This window comes from Notolepis coatsorum, assembly GCF_963971535.1.
Source record: "Notolepis coatsorum genome assembly, chromosome: 18".
Classification (NCBI taxonomy): Eukaryota; Metazoa; Chordata; class Actinopteri; order Aulopiformes; family Paralepididae; genus Notolepis; species Notolepis coatsorum.
Window position 1 is genome coordinate 19458148 of NC_140182.1, and position 18093 is coordinate 19476240.

Genomic DNA, 18093 nt, shown 5'->3' on the forward strand with positions numbered 1-18093 from the left:
TCACTGTCTATATCCTTCATGTTTGCTATATCTTTGGCAATATTTGAGCTGTATAAGACTTGACATTACAATGTTGTGGTAACTGGTACTTGAGTCTTGGTTTAATGAGTTGGTAATCACTAGCTGGGCTAGACTGCAATAATACTAGTATAAATACAACAATACATGTCCCATAATGGCCACCACAATAATTTATCATAATGAAAAGGAAAAATATATAATAACATATAGGATAGGTTATTTTGACAGACTATTTGGTATACACGGTCAACGATAACTTTCAATGTTCTATGTTGCCCTATGCGTCGTGTGTGTGTGTGTGTATGTGTCCTACCTTGCGGACCATGGTCATACTGGTCTGCATCTTCCATGTTTTGAGGTGAGGATCAAACACCTCGACTGTGAGCAGCTCCAGCCCGTCACTCTCTCCTCCCATCACATAGATCATCCCATCCAGAGCCACCACGCCAAAGTTGTGACGGGCCTAGAGGACATCAATAAGTAAGTCAGTAGTTGTGACGGGTCTAGAGGACATCAATAAGTAAGTCAGTAGTTGTGACGGGCCTAGAGGACATCAATAAGTAAGTCAGTAGTTGTGACGGGCCTAGAGGACATCAATAAGTAAGTCAGTAGTTGTGACGGGTCTAGAGGACATCAATAAGTAAGTCAGTAGTTGTGACGGGTCTAGAGGATATCAATAAGTCAGTAGTTGTGACGGGCCTAGAGGATATCAATAAGTAAGTCAGTAGTTGTGACGGGTCTAGAGGACATCAATAAGTAAGTCAGTAGTTGTGACGGGTCTAGAGGACGTCAATAAGTAAGTCAGTAGTTGTGACGGGTCTAGAGGAAGTCAATAAGTAAGTCAGTAGTTGTGATGGGTCTAGAGGAAGTCAATAAGTAAGTCAGTAGTTGTGACGGGCCTAGAGGTAATCAATAAGTAAGTCAGTAGTTGTGACAGGCCTAGAGGAAGTCAATAAGTAAGTCAGTAGTTGTGACGGGTCTAGAGGAAGTCAATAAGTAAGTCAGTAGTTGTGACGGGTCTAGAGGAAGTCAATAAGTAAGTCAGTAGTTGTGACGGGTCTAGAGGACATCAATAAGTAAGTCAGTAGTTGTGACGGGTCTAGAGGACATCAATAAGTAAGTCAGCAGTTGTGACGGGCCTAGAGGACATCAATAAGTAAGTCAGTAGTTGTGACGGGTCTAGAGGACATCAATAAGTAAGTCAGTAGTTGTCTAGTAGTTTGTTTCAATACGTTGCCTGTTTGTAAAGTGTGTTCAAGCCGCTGAAAACCATGTTGGAGATCATCATAGTTTGGTTGCTGATGCTGGTGATTTCTGTCCCTATTAAGTATCAGAAAGAGCTAAGTACCTATGACTACTTACCCTATCATTACATATGACTACTTACCCCAACCATTTTGTCAAGCACCATTACTACAGATCCTACAGATGCATTATACCATGTATTTAATGTGTTTAATGAGTCAATCACTTTTTCATCATTTGATAGTTATTATAAACATTATACTAAAGTATACCTGTATCATGGGGGGTATATAATACCAGTATAGAATACCTGTATCATGGGGGTATATAATACCAGTATAGAATACCTGTATCATGGGGGTATATAATACCAGTATAAAATACCTGTATCATGGGGGGTATATAATACCAGTATAGTATACCTGTATCATGGGGGGTATATAATACCAGTATAGTATACCTGTAGCATGGGGGGTATAGGGCTCCAGGTGTTCGTATCAGGGTCATATCTCTCTCCACAATCCAGCACTGTCCTGGTTTCATCCATGCCACCCATCGCAAACAGGTATCCCTCTGATTGGACAGAAAACAGGAAGTTATAATCACTGTATTTGCTGGAGCTGCTCTCGTCATTGTGCTGCCATTTGAAACTATTTTTCACATGTCTCCCTCTCGGTCTCTCTTCCCTGTATGACTTCCTGTCTCAGGAATTGAAGGACAGCTAGTTCTACTCTCTTAAATGAAAAGGCCCCAAAACCCAGTGGTGCTGACGCATAGTAGTTGCTCTTGCTACGCTGGTAACTCTTGTTATCTCTTGGTCTTCCCTGACGAGGTCAATGTAAAGCAGACACAGTGTCACTACTAGTATAAACCTCCACCACTCAGACAGATCATCATCATCATCATCATCATCATCATCATCATCATCATCATCATCATCATCATCATCATTTATTTATTCGTACATGGAATTACCACAGTCCAACAGTACATATTCATATAATTCACCAAAAATACCATGGCCGAAAGGAACAGACTAGACTCTTAAGATGATGTTCTGTGTTTTCTCTCCAATGAGCTCATCATCATCTACTTGTTCGTATCAGACTGGTAGATGCCTGTACCTTTTTGATTCAGTCCGAGTCCAGTGAAACATTACTGTTCACATATAGTGATATATATCAATATTGGAAAGATTCCAGATGATTATCATATGCATTTTTATGTATCGCCAAGCCCCCGGGCTATAAGAGAACTAACAGCTGCAGAACTTGAGAACAATTTGGAATGTCTGATCTCTGACCACTAAAGAGTGTCTGACTCTTAACCACTAAATCCTGCACAAACTATAACATATTATGCCAGTTAGGGTATAGACCCTCACCTGCACCTTGTGTATACTGTATACTTTTACTCGTATAATATCCAGATTCAATTTTCTTTCTTTCTTTCTTTTTTTTATCCATTGCCTATATTTATTTTATTGTAACATATATTATAACCGATAGGGCATACAGGTCATCATCTGAACCTTTGTTTACACAGTTTATTTTTCTCATTTTTATATTCAGATTAAATTGTATCGCCTATATTTATGTCTTTCGTCCATTACCCTGCCCATACCTGTACCTCCCCTCCCCCATGCTGCTGTGACGCCCGAATTTCCCCCAAGGGGATCAATAAAGGAATATCTTATGTTATGAAATGAGATCTAACTAACCGGCAGTCACCACCCCGTGAAACTTGCGGCAGACACTCATTGGTTCCAGGTCGATCCAGGCCTGTCGGTTGGCGTCGTAGAGCGGACACATGCAGCGCGTCGCCGCCGATGGCTTCCCACTTCTGTACAAGAAAGAAGCAGCAAAAAGGATGTGAGCTGACTGGGTGCGGCCTGGTCGGTGCTGCAGGCTTCATCTCAACGTCTTCTTCCGTTGGGGGCACGGGTCTGTTGAAGTTGGCTGTTTGGGGCCATTATGGGCAGGGCCACGTAACACATTTGTAGTGTGTAATTCCATGGTTTAAGTATTTATTGGGATGTTAGACTATCCTTTGGCAAATGGGAGTGGGTTTCTTCGTTAAGCGCTTATCCTTATCGGTAAAAAAAGCCAATATCGAACATCCCTAGGGCACAAGCATCTTATTATAAATGACACTCACCGCGTTTCACACATACATGTCGTCATTATCCTCTTTAAGTGCAAGTTGAGTTCCTTCTATGTTCTCTCTTTACAGCTTCCTACAAGGACCATTTACAGCCAAATACATCATTGTTAGATTGTGATACCTTGGTATAATATAAACAAATGAGACCATTGCTGGAACAATCACGATCACATATCCCATAAACCCCCCTCACTTCCAGTTGCTGCCGTTTGTTCCCACCCTGAGCTTAAAGGACATATTATGGAAAAGGGGTTTTGCAGACTTTGTATGGATTTGACATGTTTATGAACCAATGTTATTTAGGCGCTGGGGGAAAACCTTTTTTGATATTTAAAGTTTTTTTTATTTTTCTCAAACAAGACAATACATACACGACAAAACAAGACAAGAAATGATAATAATAACAATAACAACAAGGGGCGAGGGGGGGGGGGGGGGGGTTGCAGAGCGTTACAAAGGTTCAGTAGACAAACTTATTCCAGATAGTGATCTAATAAAGTTCAGGGGACCTTGAAGGCCATCGGGCCTATCACTCTCTTGAAGAGACAGAGCAGCCTGTTCCATCGATAGCAAGTCCATGAAGTCCTTGCGCCAGTTATCCATAGTGAAGCAGTTCGGTTTGCGTTCTTTCCAGTTCATTAAAATAATCCGTTTGCATGCTAGAAAAGCCAGTGCTACAGTATTATTTACAATCTTTGCTTGAGCAGTGTCCATTTTTACACCCAATATACACATTATAGGGCAAGGATTAATGTCAATTTGGAGAGTAACTGACAGGTCCTCAGCAATGTCCAACCAAAATGTCCTAACAAGCGGGCAGTGCCACAGCAAGTGCATGAGCGTACCCTCTACTCCACACCCATGCCAGCACAATTTGGGTAGGGTGTGATTCATTTTATTCAATGTACAGGGTGTTATATAGGCCCTGTGTAGTATCTTTAATTGTATAATTTTATATCTAACACATTTTGATATTTTTGTACTATTCCTAAGTGCTGCTTCCCATTGTGTTTCAGATATGGATATACCCATGTCTCGCTCCCATTGGACTTTAGTTTGGGTATTGGTATCAGGGGTGGTTGAACATGATAGTTTATACATTGCAGAAACAATGCCTTTCCTGCCTGTAATTCCCCTTAATGTCTCTTCCATGACTCCGTTTGTTCCTATAGCTATGCCTTTAGACAACAATGATTTAATAACCGATTGTATTTGTAAATAAGATAAAAATTCTGTGTCTTTCAGCCCAAACTGTGTTTTAAGTTCATTAAAAGGTATCATATTTCCCCTTTCGATCACTTGGCCCACCTGTGTTATATTATGTTGTTGCCATACATTATTTTTAAGGATTTTACCTCCTGCAGAGAGCAAAGGGTTTTTCCATAATGGACATGATGGTAAGGAATATCCACTAAAGGTCAGGCGTTTATGTAAGATTTTCACTATTTCACATGAAAATTCTAAAAGCGGATTGTCCAGTCTGGGAGTGATTTTTGGGTTATACCACAACATTGAAAGAGATAGATCTTTGTTATGTTCTTCTATAATTTGTTCTTCAAGCCATTCCCAGCTGCCAATCTGTCTCACACTATTGTAAGCCCACTGCAAGGGGTATCTTGAGTTATATGCTATGTAATATTGGTGGATATCTGGTAGTCCTATTCCTCCACTATTTCTTGGTTTTATACGTTTTTTATGGCTGATTCTAGGTTTTCTGTTGTTCCATAGGAAGCCAGAGAATAATTTGTTTATTTCTTTGAACCAACTAGGAGGGAACTTTAAAGGTATAGAGGACATCAAAAAAAGGGGGAAACCCTTTGATATGTACTCTTTGCCGTTTTGGCCAGGGTTTGAAGTCTTCAGACAAGACTAGTAAACAACCTCTGCTTTTTTTTCTCTAGTCTCACATAGCCATACTTCTCTCCACACTACATTAGCACTGTGCCAGCTCTGGAGAGAGGTCTGGCTGAACCCGTTGTCATTCCGGTATAGGAGGAAAGAACGCTCTGGCTTGTTTGTATTTCTTTAAAGTGTAAACCAATCACAATCATCCTGGGCGGCGCTAAGCAATGACGGTGCCCTTGCAAAATAGTGTTGCAGACAGCGGAAGGGGAGGAAAATTCTGACTGAAATAGTCGGCCAATGGCAGCTTATGCATCCAGACTACAGCTATGCATGGCAAACTGGGATCGCTCACTCACCCACTCAGTTGCTCATTCACAGACAATCTGACAGCATTAGTGCAGGTAGTTGTGAGTTGGCACGGTGACAATCTGACAGCATTAGTGCAGGTAGTTGTGCGTTGGCACAGTGACAATCTGACAGCATTAGTGCAGGTAGTTGTGCGTTGGCACAGTGACAATCTGACAGCATTAGTGCAGGTAGTTGTGCGTTGGCACGGTGACAATCTGACAGCATTAGTGCAGGTAGTTGTGCGTTGGCACGGTGACAATCTGACAGCATTAGTGCAGGTAGCTGTGGGTTGGCACGGTGCTCGTTTACTCTTAGGTAGCAAGGCAGAAAAGGAAATAATTTACTTGAAGGGGACATGCATTATAAATGGCTTTTTCCAGTATTTAGCAATGTTTTATAGCAATAGGGGTTAGTATCAATGGGTCTGTGTCTCTAATTACCATATTGACTCATCAGTCTAGTCTCGAGTTCACGCGATCTTCCCTCACTCAACTAAGCCGTTCTGATTCGACGGTATTGCTGACGTGAATAGGGTACTAGTGATTTGCATAACTAACGCCCCCTCTATGGTTGACAGTGACAGCAGAGCGAGTGGAAATATCTTCACTTCCTCAAACAGAGCCAGGCAGAGAACAGCGAGCGAGAGAGAGATAGAGAGGGAGAGAGAGAGAGGGATAGAGAGGGATAGAGAGACAGGAGCTTCTGTGGGGGAAACAAACCGTGTGCGGGGAAGCAGTGGCACACACGCATTTACACACAACCTGGATCCGCGGGGAAGCAGTGGCACACACACATTTACACACAACCTGGACCGCACAGGGGAAGCAGTGGAGAGATAACTTTATGCTCTGTGTACCTCCCTCCCTCCCCGTCTCTCTCTCTCTATCTCTATCTCTATCTCTGTCTGCCAGTCGCAAACTGGGGTGACTTGTCACTCAAAGCGCTTATGGGCGGAGCCCATCCAAAAATAGCCTGAAATCCTGAGGCTGAAAAATTGTGTAAAGGAATTGTGTAAAGTTGCCCAAATAGTGCAAGGAATAGCAATGCATGTCCCCTTTAAAACCTCTTAACATGCAACAGCCCGACGAAAGTCACTGCACTTTGCGAGCGTCTAGCAGCTCGGAATGCATTTTTCGCAGAACATATAAATTACCGAATTAAAGAACTATTTGTTGCCGTTCGAACGCCACCTCACTCGACAAATCCATGCCTCGGTTCTTGAGTTACATGACGATATGTCAGGCAAGCGTCAGATGACCACCCCGGACTCCCGACGCTCCAGAACTGCCAATCATCCGCTGATGGCGAAGATTATTGGTCAGCGTTGTAGCCAATGAGTGAAGCTTTCCAATGATACCCCACGTGGGAGGGTGCGAATAAGGGATCTAGGTGAAAGTTGACGAGTGACAACCAGAAGTGAATCACATTTCGAATGAATGGCCGTGGACGAGGAAATGGAATTCTGGAGAGCTTTTTTTCTTTTTGGCGCACGGTTTACCCGGATCTCTCTCAAAGACCCATTCCTGAACAGATTTTTACGATTTTCCTTTTTTGCATTAGTAACTTCAGATTGAATGTTATCTTTAAAAAGAGACCAGGCTCATGCATGTGCTATAAGTATAAAGTATAAAGCTAAGCTTTGCAAAAAAAGTATGCAGTCCTCAAGTGCAAGTTAAAAGAATTGCCACTTTTCTGGGTGCCTGTTAAGAGGTTGGCTTCTGCTACAGCCACGAGGGATGACAGAGGTGTAAATAAACCATTTGTTTTGGGTGAACAACAGAACCCATGTCTTTACATCATCTAAGAGTGTGTGTGTTGGGGGGGGGGGCCACTACAAACTCACACATACACAAGCATGCACATGCCCATACACAACAGTTGAGTAACTCACTTGCGCTCCTCTCCCCCTACGATCACGATGCACTCCGAGTAGCCCCTGGGTTTGAAGGCAGCGAGGAGAGCCTCCCCCTCGGCCTGAGCGCCCCCTGGTGTTAATGGGATGAAGTCTCGAATCACCTCCCTCATCAGTGGCTCTCCCAGGGCCTGATGTGATCACATGCAACATGACATGTTTAATTATGACAGTGTCTAGGTCCCGTCATCAAGGAGAACGTTTTCTGTTCATTCATGGCAATGTGCAATACAAATAAAGATTTGCTTGCATACTTAGTAACAAAAGATGAACAATCAAACATACTTTACAAAGTTGGACGGCATCAAACTAGCCTGAGTTTACCACTTGTACAGTACTCACAACCTCTCACTTTCCTTAATTCTGAAGTAGGGATGTCGGGATTAACCAGTTTCACCATAACTGCGGTAACACAACATTAGTTTCCAAACCGCACGAATTTTAGAAGCTACAAAGGTTTTCGGCCCTGCATTCCTACATTGCCCCTTGACATCTCCTCTCGCGAGTCACTTTGTTTGTGTGTGCAGTGAAAACTCTGCTCGTGTTTAACAGTGAGTGCAAGTGAGTATCACTGCTAACAAGCAGAGGAGACTTGCTGTGAAAATGCCAGAAGGAACCGACATCCCAGCCTTATATGCGGCAAAACAAACGCCTTAAACCGGCAGTGTGGGAGGGGTTGTGTTGTGCATCTTCAAGATCACCATCCATCCCTGTTTTCCCAAGTCAAGGTAAGAAATGTAAACCGCTATTACGTACTAAGCTGGCCCAAAACAATTCAACTCACTGTTGAATTGCAGTTCACAGCGGAGCAGTCCCTCTGACTTTTGTCAACTCACGTTGGATAGTTGATGAAGATTAACAAATTGTTCAGTTCATTAGCTTTATTAGAAATATTCTAAAATCCTTAAAGGGGAACTCCACTTTTTTTGGAAATTAGCTTATTTAACATCTTCCCTGGAGTTAGACAAGAAGATGCATACCTTTTTTGTCTCTGTGCGTGCATTTTAGCTTTGGGAATAGACGCTCCGTTAGCATAGCTTAGCTTCATCACTGGAAGTGAGGCAGGACAGTAGCCTTACAGTGCCTTACAGTGTATTGCAAGGTCTGACATTGACCAAACTTGATATGCATGACCTTGGTGGGCTCTAGGCCAACTCCTGAAAAGGGGGTCAATGTCAGACCTTGCAATCAAAAGTTAGGGGGCGCACTGAAATTATGGCAAGGGTTATTAGCCCCCTAACTTTTGATTGCAAAGTCTGACATTGACCCCCTTTTCAGGAGTTGACCTAGAGCCCACCAAGGTCATGCATATCAAGTTTGGTCAATGTCAGACCTTGCAATACACTGTAAGGCACTGTAAGGCTACTGTCCTGCCTCACTTCCAGTGATGAAGCTAAGCTATGCTAACGGAGCGTCTATTCCCAAAGCTAAAATGCACGCACAGAGACAAAAAAGGTATGCATCTTCTTGTCTAACTCCAGGGAAGATGTTAAATAAGCTAATTAAAGTTCCCCTTTAAGTCTGCTAATAGGCCACTGCCCCTCTGTGGTGTGTGTGTGTGTGTGTCTGCTATAGGCTACTCTTTTTGACATTGATTATCTTTAACAATCCTAATGCAGAAAAATAAGTCCTGCAGCCTGTGAATATTTTATTCAAAAGGAAGATACAGATTTGTAATTATTTGTATATATTTATTTTTTTTATCTTTAAAAATAAAAGTATAATAATTGTGAAAACTATGATATTACTGTGATATACTGTACCTTAGACAATAATCGTACCATTAAAATGTCATATTGTGTATCTGTACTCTGAAGTTTACTTGTTTACCACCCTACACTCAACCATGCCATGGTGAGACAAAGAGATATAGCTAGATACCAACCTGTTCTCTCAGGTAGCTTGTATCCAGGCCCTGCACCCACACGGCAGACATCACCTCCTTCATGTGCACCTGGAGGGAGAAGGGATATATGGAATCAAACTCACTTTAGGGTTGACACGATATTCAACTGTATGGGTCTTTTTTGGATGAAACTTAATCCTTTAGATTCATAGAATAATCAATAAAATAATCGTTGGATGAACGGATTAGTAAAATAATCGTTTGTTGCAGCTCTAAAATCAGTTAGATCCATATCAAAACATATCACTTAACAAATAAGGGGGGGGGGCTAACTACCTCCAAATGTATATAATTAGAGCTCTGTAGTACGAATAAAGAATTGAAAATCATATTGTGGGGAGAACATGTGCAGAACTCAATGTAGCTTGACTAAGGGAGAACATGTGCAGAACTCAATGTAGCGCGACTAACTCAAAAACATGGAGAATTCTGCTGGAAAAACGTAACTAGATTCTTCATAACCCCCTAAATCAAATCCCGACAATTAGGCATAGAGCAACCATGTTGGACACAGTGCGGCCAGAGGGAGGCAAACCACTCTCATATCTTTTGGAATTGTCCAGGTATTCAACGTTATTGGCAAGATGTTCACTCCACCATGCAGGTTATATTGAATTTTAAGATACCGGAGACCTTCTCCTATTTGTACCTGGGTAACTTACCTGAGGAATTAGTAGGAGGAGACAGATATTTGATAAAAATATTTTTAGCAGCAAGTAAGAAAGCGATCACACGTCACTGGTATCAACAAGAACCTCCAACAAAAGGAAAATTGGATGGACATTATATCGTTATTGCCCGCCATGCGTTGAAGGCCAACAACGTCGTAAATCGTTTTTGGGATCAATATTTCATTTTTTCCGCCATGGCATTCATAATTCATCCAGCCTCCCTCCGGACTGCAGCGGCAGCCTGTCTGAGATTGCAACGCCTCAATACCGCCACCAGGTGGATGGTCGGGCGAGTTACACTCTCTGCAAACCGGAAGTGGTGATCGGTGCGTCGAGGAAATTCCTCCACCAGAGATATATTGTTGCGTGGATCCAGACAAACACTCAAGTGCATTGCGCCATACAAACCGGAAATGGATCTAGGAGTTCGACGTCAAATAATTGGGATCTTTTTCCTCCAGTCTCGTCTCATCGGCGAACGGTAAGACGACACTAACGTTACTTTCAGCTTGATTGTCCATTTCTTTGTTTGCAATCAGTCTGATCAATATATCAACCCATACTAAATAAAGCCGTTACTGACGATCAAGGAATTATAAACTACCCCCGCCCCCCTTTCCTTCACGCATGATGAAGCATAATGTATACCGATCATATACATTTGAATTTTTTAATATAGCGTGTATAGGAAAGAAACGGCAATCGATAATTTATCATAACTAGCGTTTTTTTGGAATTACAGCAGAAAAGCTTAAAAACATACTTATATTCTAGACGGTATTAACACAACAATGTATGAATGAAAAAATATAACGTTCCCACATCCGGAACGATAGATAATCGATGTTGAATGGGCCATAGTAATGCAGATATAGCTATAATATTTAAAAAGTTATAGCCCTGCAAAGAAGGTAAACATCTCCATAGGCTTACAGTGGTGGCAGACTGGACCCAATGATGGGCACAATGCCCGGCGCCCAATGTGTTAATTACGACAGCCAGCGGATGATGTATAGTTTTTTTTTAATCTTTTCCCCCCTCCTTTTTCCTCAGTTTTTCTCCCATCCCAATGTTAGTCGTTATGCCAATTCCCAATCCCCTTCCTGGTCGCTGCGCACCTACCCCCTACAGTCGGTCTGGGAGAGTGGAGGCTATCACATGCTTCCTCCGACACAACCGCTTCTTTTCACCTGGCAGCGCGGACTCTCACTGAGAGGGTGTAACGTGTGGAAGGATCACACTACCCCCCTTAGATCCTTTCCTCGCTGAGCAGGCGCCCCGACCGAACTGTAGGAGTCGCTGTTTACAACGACCAGGACCCACCCACCAGCTTTCCCACCCCTAACACTGCCAATTGTGTTAGTACGACGGCCGGCCAAGCCGGAAGCAACGCAGAGAGCTGGGCTCGATACCAGTATCTCCTGCGTTGGTGGCGAGCGCCTTGCCCACTGCGCCACCCAGCCGCCCTGGATGATGTATAGTTTTAAAGAATATTCACCATAACTACTAAGAGAATTGAGTACTCATCATGTGAAAAGTATATTTTTGTAAAGTGACACTAATAATGCAGCCCTGGATTGTGTTTTTGTTATGTCTTTGTGTTTGTGATTGTTTTCTTATTGTGAAAAGTTATTAACCCTTTGATCGCCATGCTTAAATTCATAATTTACCATCCTCCGCCAGCCCTATTTAATATGGAGAAGTTCCCCTTCTTTGCAGGGCTATAACTTTTTAAATTGTATTGCTAAATTGACATTACTATGGCCCATTCAACGTCCTATATCTATTGTTCAGGGTGTAGCAACGTTATACTTTTTCATTCACATATTCATACTAAAATACGGTCTAAAGTATAAGTATGTTTTTATCGTTTTCTGCAGCTTTCTCCAGAACGTGATTTATAGCCCCAAATGCATTATATTGATGATCAAATACAGTTTGATAGCAATCTGCGCGAGATAAAAAATTTCAAATGGACGTGCTTCTAGTCATCTGATGTTGACCGGATGGGGGGGGGGGGGTCGTTTATAATTCCGTGGCCAACGTTATATGATTCATCTAGTGTGGGTGATATGATCATTAGAGCAGTTAGTATTGAACACGTTAGAAAATAACGTTGAATCTTACCGTAGCTTCCTCGTAGCGTTGGGCGATGAGCGTGGAACAGAAATGTTCCTATTATGGGATGTAGAAATATGCGATCCATTTCCAGGTTGTATATACGTCCAAATCATGTTGTTTATCGAGTTATTTGCAACCGATCAATGTCCAGTGTATCAAGATGGAGTCCCGCTAACGATAGCGAGTGCCCGGACGAAATATGGGAGAGCACCACTTCCGCCGCATCACTTCCTGTTTGGGCGATCCGCCGATCGGCCACCAGATGGCGCTCTTGAACCGTTGGAGAGTTGAGAGGAGATCAACAGGAGATCTCAGGTCTCCGGGGGAGAAATATGATTTCGATCACAGATTTTTGAAATATTGATATCAAAGACGTAGTACGGCGTCTTTGGCAGAATGAGCATGGCGGGGAAAGACGTCCTACGGCGATTAAAGGGTTAAAAAAAAGTTTATCATATTGGGAGCTCAAAATCTAAATCCGTGTGGACTCTGAAAATGTGTGTATCATTATAATAACCCACCCTGCGGTCGTCGGGGTCGTGTGCAAACCAGCGCACCACTGCCTCCAGGACGTGCTTCTCGTTCCCCACGTTCAGCTTCTCCACGGCCAGGATCTCACATAGCCGGTCCGAGGGCAGCTCCTGGAACTCCTCCGACAGCGACACGTCCCGGAAGTGCGTCTGCAGGAACTCGTTGGCGGTGCAGTGGACGTGGTGGAGGCAGTAGTGTAGGGAGAAGAGGGCGATGCCGATGCAGTTCTCTGCCGCGATGCAGCTCTCCAGGAACTGGCAGCAGAGAGCCTTGAGGTCAGTCAAGAGGAGCAGGTCGGAGGCCTGGACCATGTCCTGAATGGTGTCCTCACTCAGACTGATCTGGATGGGGGCCACAGGAGATATTGCTGGACATTTCAGTTCAGTTCAGTTCAGTTCATTTTTTTTTTCGGATATTGGACACATAACAATGGTCATTCCATAAATCGCCAAAGTTTTACCAGCTACTATTGCAGCATTGTCCAATTGTCCGAAAAGGGCTAGGGAGAAGCACTAGGCTTGTCGGGCCCTACCCCTGAAGACTTACGTTTAGTTTTTCGTTTTTTTTTTTACATTTACAATTTACATACATGCATTACTATACACATATATACCTGCACATATCTACATACATACTCCTAGTTACACACCTACCCATATTCATACATGATGTCTATAGCATTTATACATATATATGCATACACATATATACATACATATCCATACACACATACATGGCAAAGAGCACCCCATAGTTGGTATACACAGCGTATTGTTTATAATATGATACAGTATTTATGGGATAAATATGATGATTCATACATTAGTGTTATATGGCATGTATATAAAGTGATATACAGTATATAGTACACATTACTACTATACTATACATTGGGGACGGGACAATATATTGAAATTCAATATATATATATATATATATATAATGACACTAACACTGCCACATTTAGGGGTTCCATTCCCACTGGGGCCACGCATGCAGAAGAATTTTCATGCACTTTGTAGATAGATAAGATAGATAGATATAGACTGATGTCACTGTTCTTCTTGGGGGGGGGGGGGGGGGGGGATCAGTGGTTCTTCTGTGATACTTTATTGCCCTCTTGTGGTGGTTGACCACCGAGCCTTTAAATTGAATTGACCATCCGAGCCTTTCAGTAATTTCTCCTTCTTCTTCTTTTTTTTTTTTTTACCCAGCTTTTGATTAACACCCAGACACAAATTGGCTGACACCAATTGACACCCCAGCTTTTATTTGAGAATTTACGGCTGCTTGGTTGCAGCTAAAAAGCCATGTGATCTCAGTAACATGTTACTTTGTAATGCATTACTCCCACCACCGCCCGCAGCATCAGTCCAGCTCACCTACTCAGTGAAGACACTCACCTCACCGCTGAAGATGTAGTCCAGGATCTGCCTCATGATGGCCATGGAGATGCCCTGCAGCTCGATCCTGTACAGCGAGCCATCGTCCTTCGGGGGATTATAGTTCAGCTTTGTCCTGTTATACAAAGTTATTAACAGGATATGAAAATGTATACTGAGAATGAAATCTACAAGGACTTCAGTGACCATGTTGGGGCGTTGCGACTCACAGAGAGGCATCCCTCTGTTTTTGGGACCACTGACCAAAAAGAGATGTGTTACTGTATGTGACGATGGCCTCTTGTATGTGTCAACATACATACTGTGAAACTATTGTGTTTCTGCACCTTCTGAATATTTGTTATACTTGCCGATTCTTGATAGCAACACAAATACTTGACAGACGAGATGAGCTAGGTAAAACATAAAGGCCCAACCTGTGATACAAATGTAAACTGATGGGTAGCCACACCAATAAAAATGAGAAAAAGAAATAGGACATATTTACATATTCTAGTTGATATCTGAGCTCTTGATACAAGGACGAACAGCGGGAAACAGATACATGTGATTTTAAACTATATTTTGGGGCTGTAATAGCTTTGTTTACATTGGTAATGTTTGTAAACATTGGAGTAAAACAGACCTATATTTCTATTTATGTAATGGTGCTATTGATAATACCTTTATATAGACAAATATGTTTCAAATAATAATCTTTTAATTAATTTTAATAATAAATAAATTTAATTATCTTTTTTTTTTAGGAATGTGTAGAATAATATGATGTGAATTGATTAAAGGTGCTGTAACTTGTGTTTTCTTTGTTAAAATAAGTGGTCTACATGTTAAAATAATAGTTCTACACTCCGACAGCCATCACTGATATAGAGGGTCTGGTCAGTAACATGGGTCTCCCAGTCCCTCCACTCTGCAGTAAACGGAACAAAAATATTCTGGTATCCTGTTCCAAATGTATCCAATCAGGAGAGAGAACCCTAGATATGTTTTACTTATTTCAAGAAATCCTGTCCAGACAAATTTGCTTACTGCACTGGTAGAATATTTTACCATGTTACTGGCCAAACACTGTGATGGCTGTCAGAATGTAGAGCTATTTTAAGATATGTTTTAACTAAAGAAAATACCACTTACAGCACATTTTAAGATAAAAAATTTTGGTGGGTCCAAAATGTATGTTTTGTTTATCTCTGTCTAACTGGAAACCACCTGAGCAACAGAGGTGTTGTGATGTGAATGCAATGGAAGTGCAACATCTAGTGGCTGAACAACATTTAAGATGGGCTACGAGTTTTACATTTACAAGTCAAACTCTTTCAGAATCAATATACTATGAGAATATAACCTCAATTTATATAATCAAATTGGGCCTACACTACGTGTCTGTCTCTGTGCATATGTGTGAGAATCTCACAGGCATCTAAAAGGCACACAGACACACCCCGTTGTTTTCATTAACAATAATGTGTGACCTGACCTAACCTGATATATGGGCTAGCAGCAGCCAAGATGTTTTTCTGGATGGGAATCTCTTCTCCATCCACGACCAGCACTGCGTCATGGAAGCTCTGCTCTCTCCAGAAGGAGCACAACACCCGGAGCAGTTTCTGGGAATGTAGTGGGTCCGAAACCTTGGTACCTGGAGGAGCACTCATCCCGGAATCGGGCATGCCCCGGCTAGTAGAATGAATGAATGAATGAAAACTTTATTTAACAGATTGCAGAATGGGTACAATACAGTACAGTAACATTCTCAAAACAAACTGGTCAGACTACTGCTTGACCTTACTCCTAGAACCCACCTCACCTCTGCCCACTTTGACAACCTAGGATGGCTTAGAGTAGACGACAGAGTACAGCAACTTGCAATGGGCCTGGTCTACAAGATACACTACACGATCAAGGTACCCATGTACATGTCAAAATACTTCCCAAAGGTCAGTGAATACCACGATCACAACACCAGAGGGAGCTCCACAAATCATGTTAAACCCAGATTCGGCTCAAACAAGGGACTAAACACGTTTCGCAATTATGCCACAACAATGTGGAACCAAACGCCCTACCCACAGCCGTAAAGGAATGTGAATCACTACCCACTTTCAAAAACACTCTCAAAGAACACCTACGGGAGACTGCAATTCGAAACTGGCTCCTGTAAATGTCCTAACCCAACCCCCTCCAATGTACAGTAAATGACCAAGTATGGTTGTCAATATTCCAATGTACAGTTTTGCAGTGTTCCCCCCCAACGAACCCCCTCCAATGTACAGTAAATGACCAAGTATGGTTGTCAATATTCCAATGTACAGTTTTGCTTGTACAGTTGTACAGTGTTCCCCCCCCCCCCACCCCACCTACCCAACCTCCACCAATGTACAGTTTTACATCAAATGTATATACTCTTCTCTGGACTCTTTTTGTATCACAAACAGTACTGTATTTGCAAATCTGGTATGTCATAAATGTATAGATGTAGCAGTACTGTAGTCTATCTGTATGTTGTGTATGTCATATATGTTATGATGAATTGAAAATGGGGGACCCTAAAACAAGACGAAAGTCTTTCTCTGGTCTGCATCCCCTTAACAATTGTGTGTATTGAGCTGTACTGTATTGTACCCATTCTGCAATCTGTTAATAAAGTTTTCAATCAATCAATCAAACGGCTCAATACACACAATTGTTAAGGGGATGCAGACCTGAGAAAGACGTTTGTCTTGTTTACATCAGGGTCCCCCATTTTCAATTCATAGTGACATTTATGGCATAGGGACATACATGACATACAGGTATTTAGTACTGTTACATTTGTGACATATACGATATGCAAATATACAGTACTGTTACCCATAGATCCTGACAGAACACAAAACAGTGTCATTTAATTGTTTGATTGATTGATTGAAAACTTTATTAACAGATTGCAGAATGGGTACAGTACAGTACAGCTCAATACATACAATTGTTAAGGGGATGCAGACCAGAGAAAGACTTTCGTCTTGTTTACATCAAATAAGGGAAGCAAGCGAGCTAGTTTGCTAAACAGGTAAATCAATGGGGCACAGTCACAGGCTGTACAGCTACCTTGCTTAATACAACAGTGCAACAACAGTACATACATATTCCGGGCCCGTCATTTAGACAACTTGTTATTTTGTTTTATATAGCTTGTCATTTTCAGCTTGTGATAGTTTTTTAGTTGCTGTCGTCCTACCTCGACAAAGAACAGGGTGGGTCTCTCTCCAAACGACCTCAGGGCACCACAACTACAGTATGAAGCAGGCGTGAATGTTGTATGTAGTTGCGATGCGCTGCTGGCTTTGGCAATAGGGGATATCTGCAGAGCCGCAGGCCAACGTCTGGGCGGAGCTTCGGGGCCTGTACTTGGTTTGAAGCCCCGAAGCCCCGCCTCAAACCAAGTACAGGCTCCGAAGCCCCGCCCAGACGTTGGGCTTGCGGCTCTGCAGATATACTCGGCTTTGGACCAAACATATTGTTCGAATATTATCGCTCAGAACGGCCTCCTTACTTTCACAAAGAAATACCCCTTGCAATGACATTTATTCGATAAACTATGGTGTTAAATGAATTACACGTGTAGAGGAAATACTACAATTTAGTAAGATAATAAGTTATATTTGCACATTTGTTGTATGGAATGGACCGCAAGGTGGATACGTGAAGGGTACAACGTTTAAGAAATGGAACAGAGCCTTGTCGCTTTTCCGCGTGGTTTTTTTCCGTAGCCTAAGTGTGCGAAGACGCTCTCTGATTGGTTTAGCGCCAAAGGGTCTCTTCCGCCTAACCCTAACCTTAACCCTAACTCTAAGCATAACCCACTTCGAAAGAGGGCCAAAGCATAACCACTTTGAAGCAGAGAATATATGTACAAGGCGGAAGAGACCCTTCGGCGCTAAACCGAGA

At 42.3% G+C, this 18093-nt stretch overlaps 1 protein-coding gene across 1 annotated transcript in view; it reads right to left on the minus strand.

Annotated features, from left to right (window-relative positions):
• The window catches only part of gan (gigaxonin), a 31446-nt gene extending 13965 nt beyond the window's left edge, over positions 1-17481 (minus strand). The window contains exons 1-9 of the mRNA XM_084334429.1: positions 17384-17481; positions 15649-15843; positions 14167-14281; positions 12754-13104; positions 9420-9488; positions 7514-7665; positions 2987-3108; positions 1727-1839; positions 335-484 (exon numbers count right to left, since the gene is read on the minus strand). Of these exons, the coding sequence (XP_084190555.1) occupies positions 335-484; positions 1727-1839; positions 2987-3108; positions 7514-7665; positions 9420-9488; positions 12754-13104; positions 14167-14281; positions 15649-15836 (1260 nt within the window). The 5' untranslated portion in view covers positions 15837-15843; positions 17384-17481. The remainder of the gene's footprint in view (positions 1-334; positions 485-1726; positions 1840-2986; positions 3109-7513; positions 7666-9419; positions 9489-12753; positions 13105-14166; positions 14282-15648; positions 15844-17383) is intronic.
• Between the last annotated feature and the right edge of the window lie 612 nt (positions 17482-18093).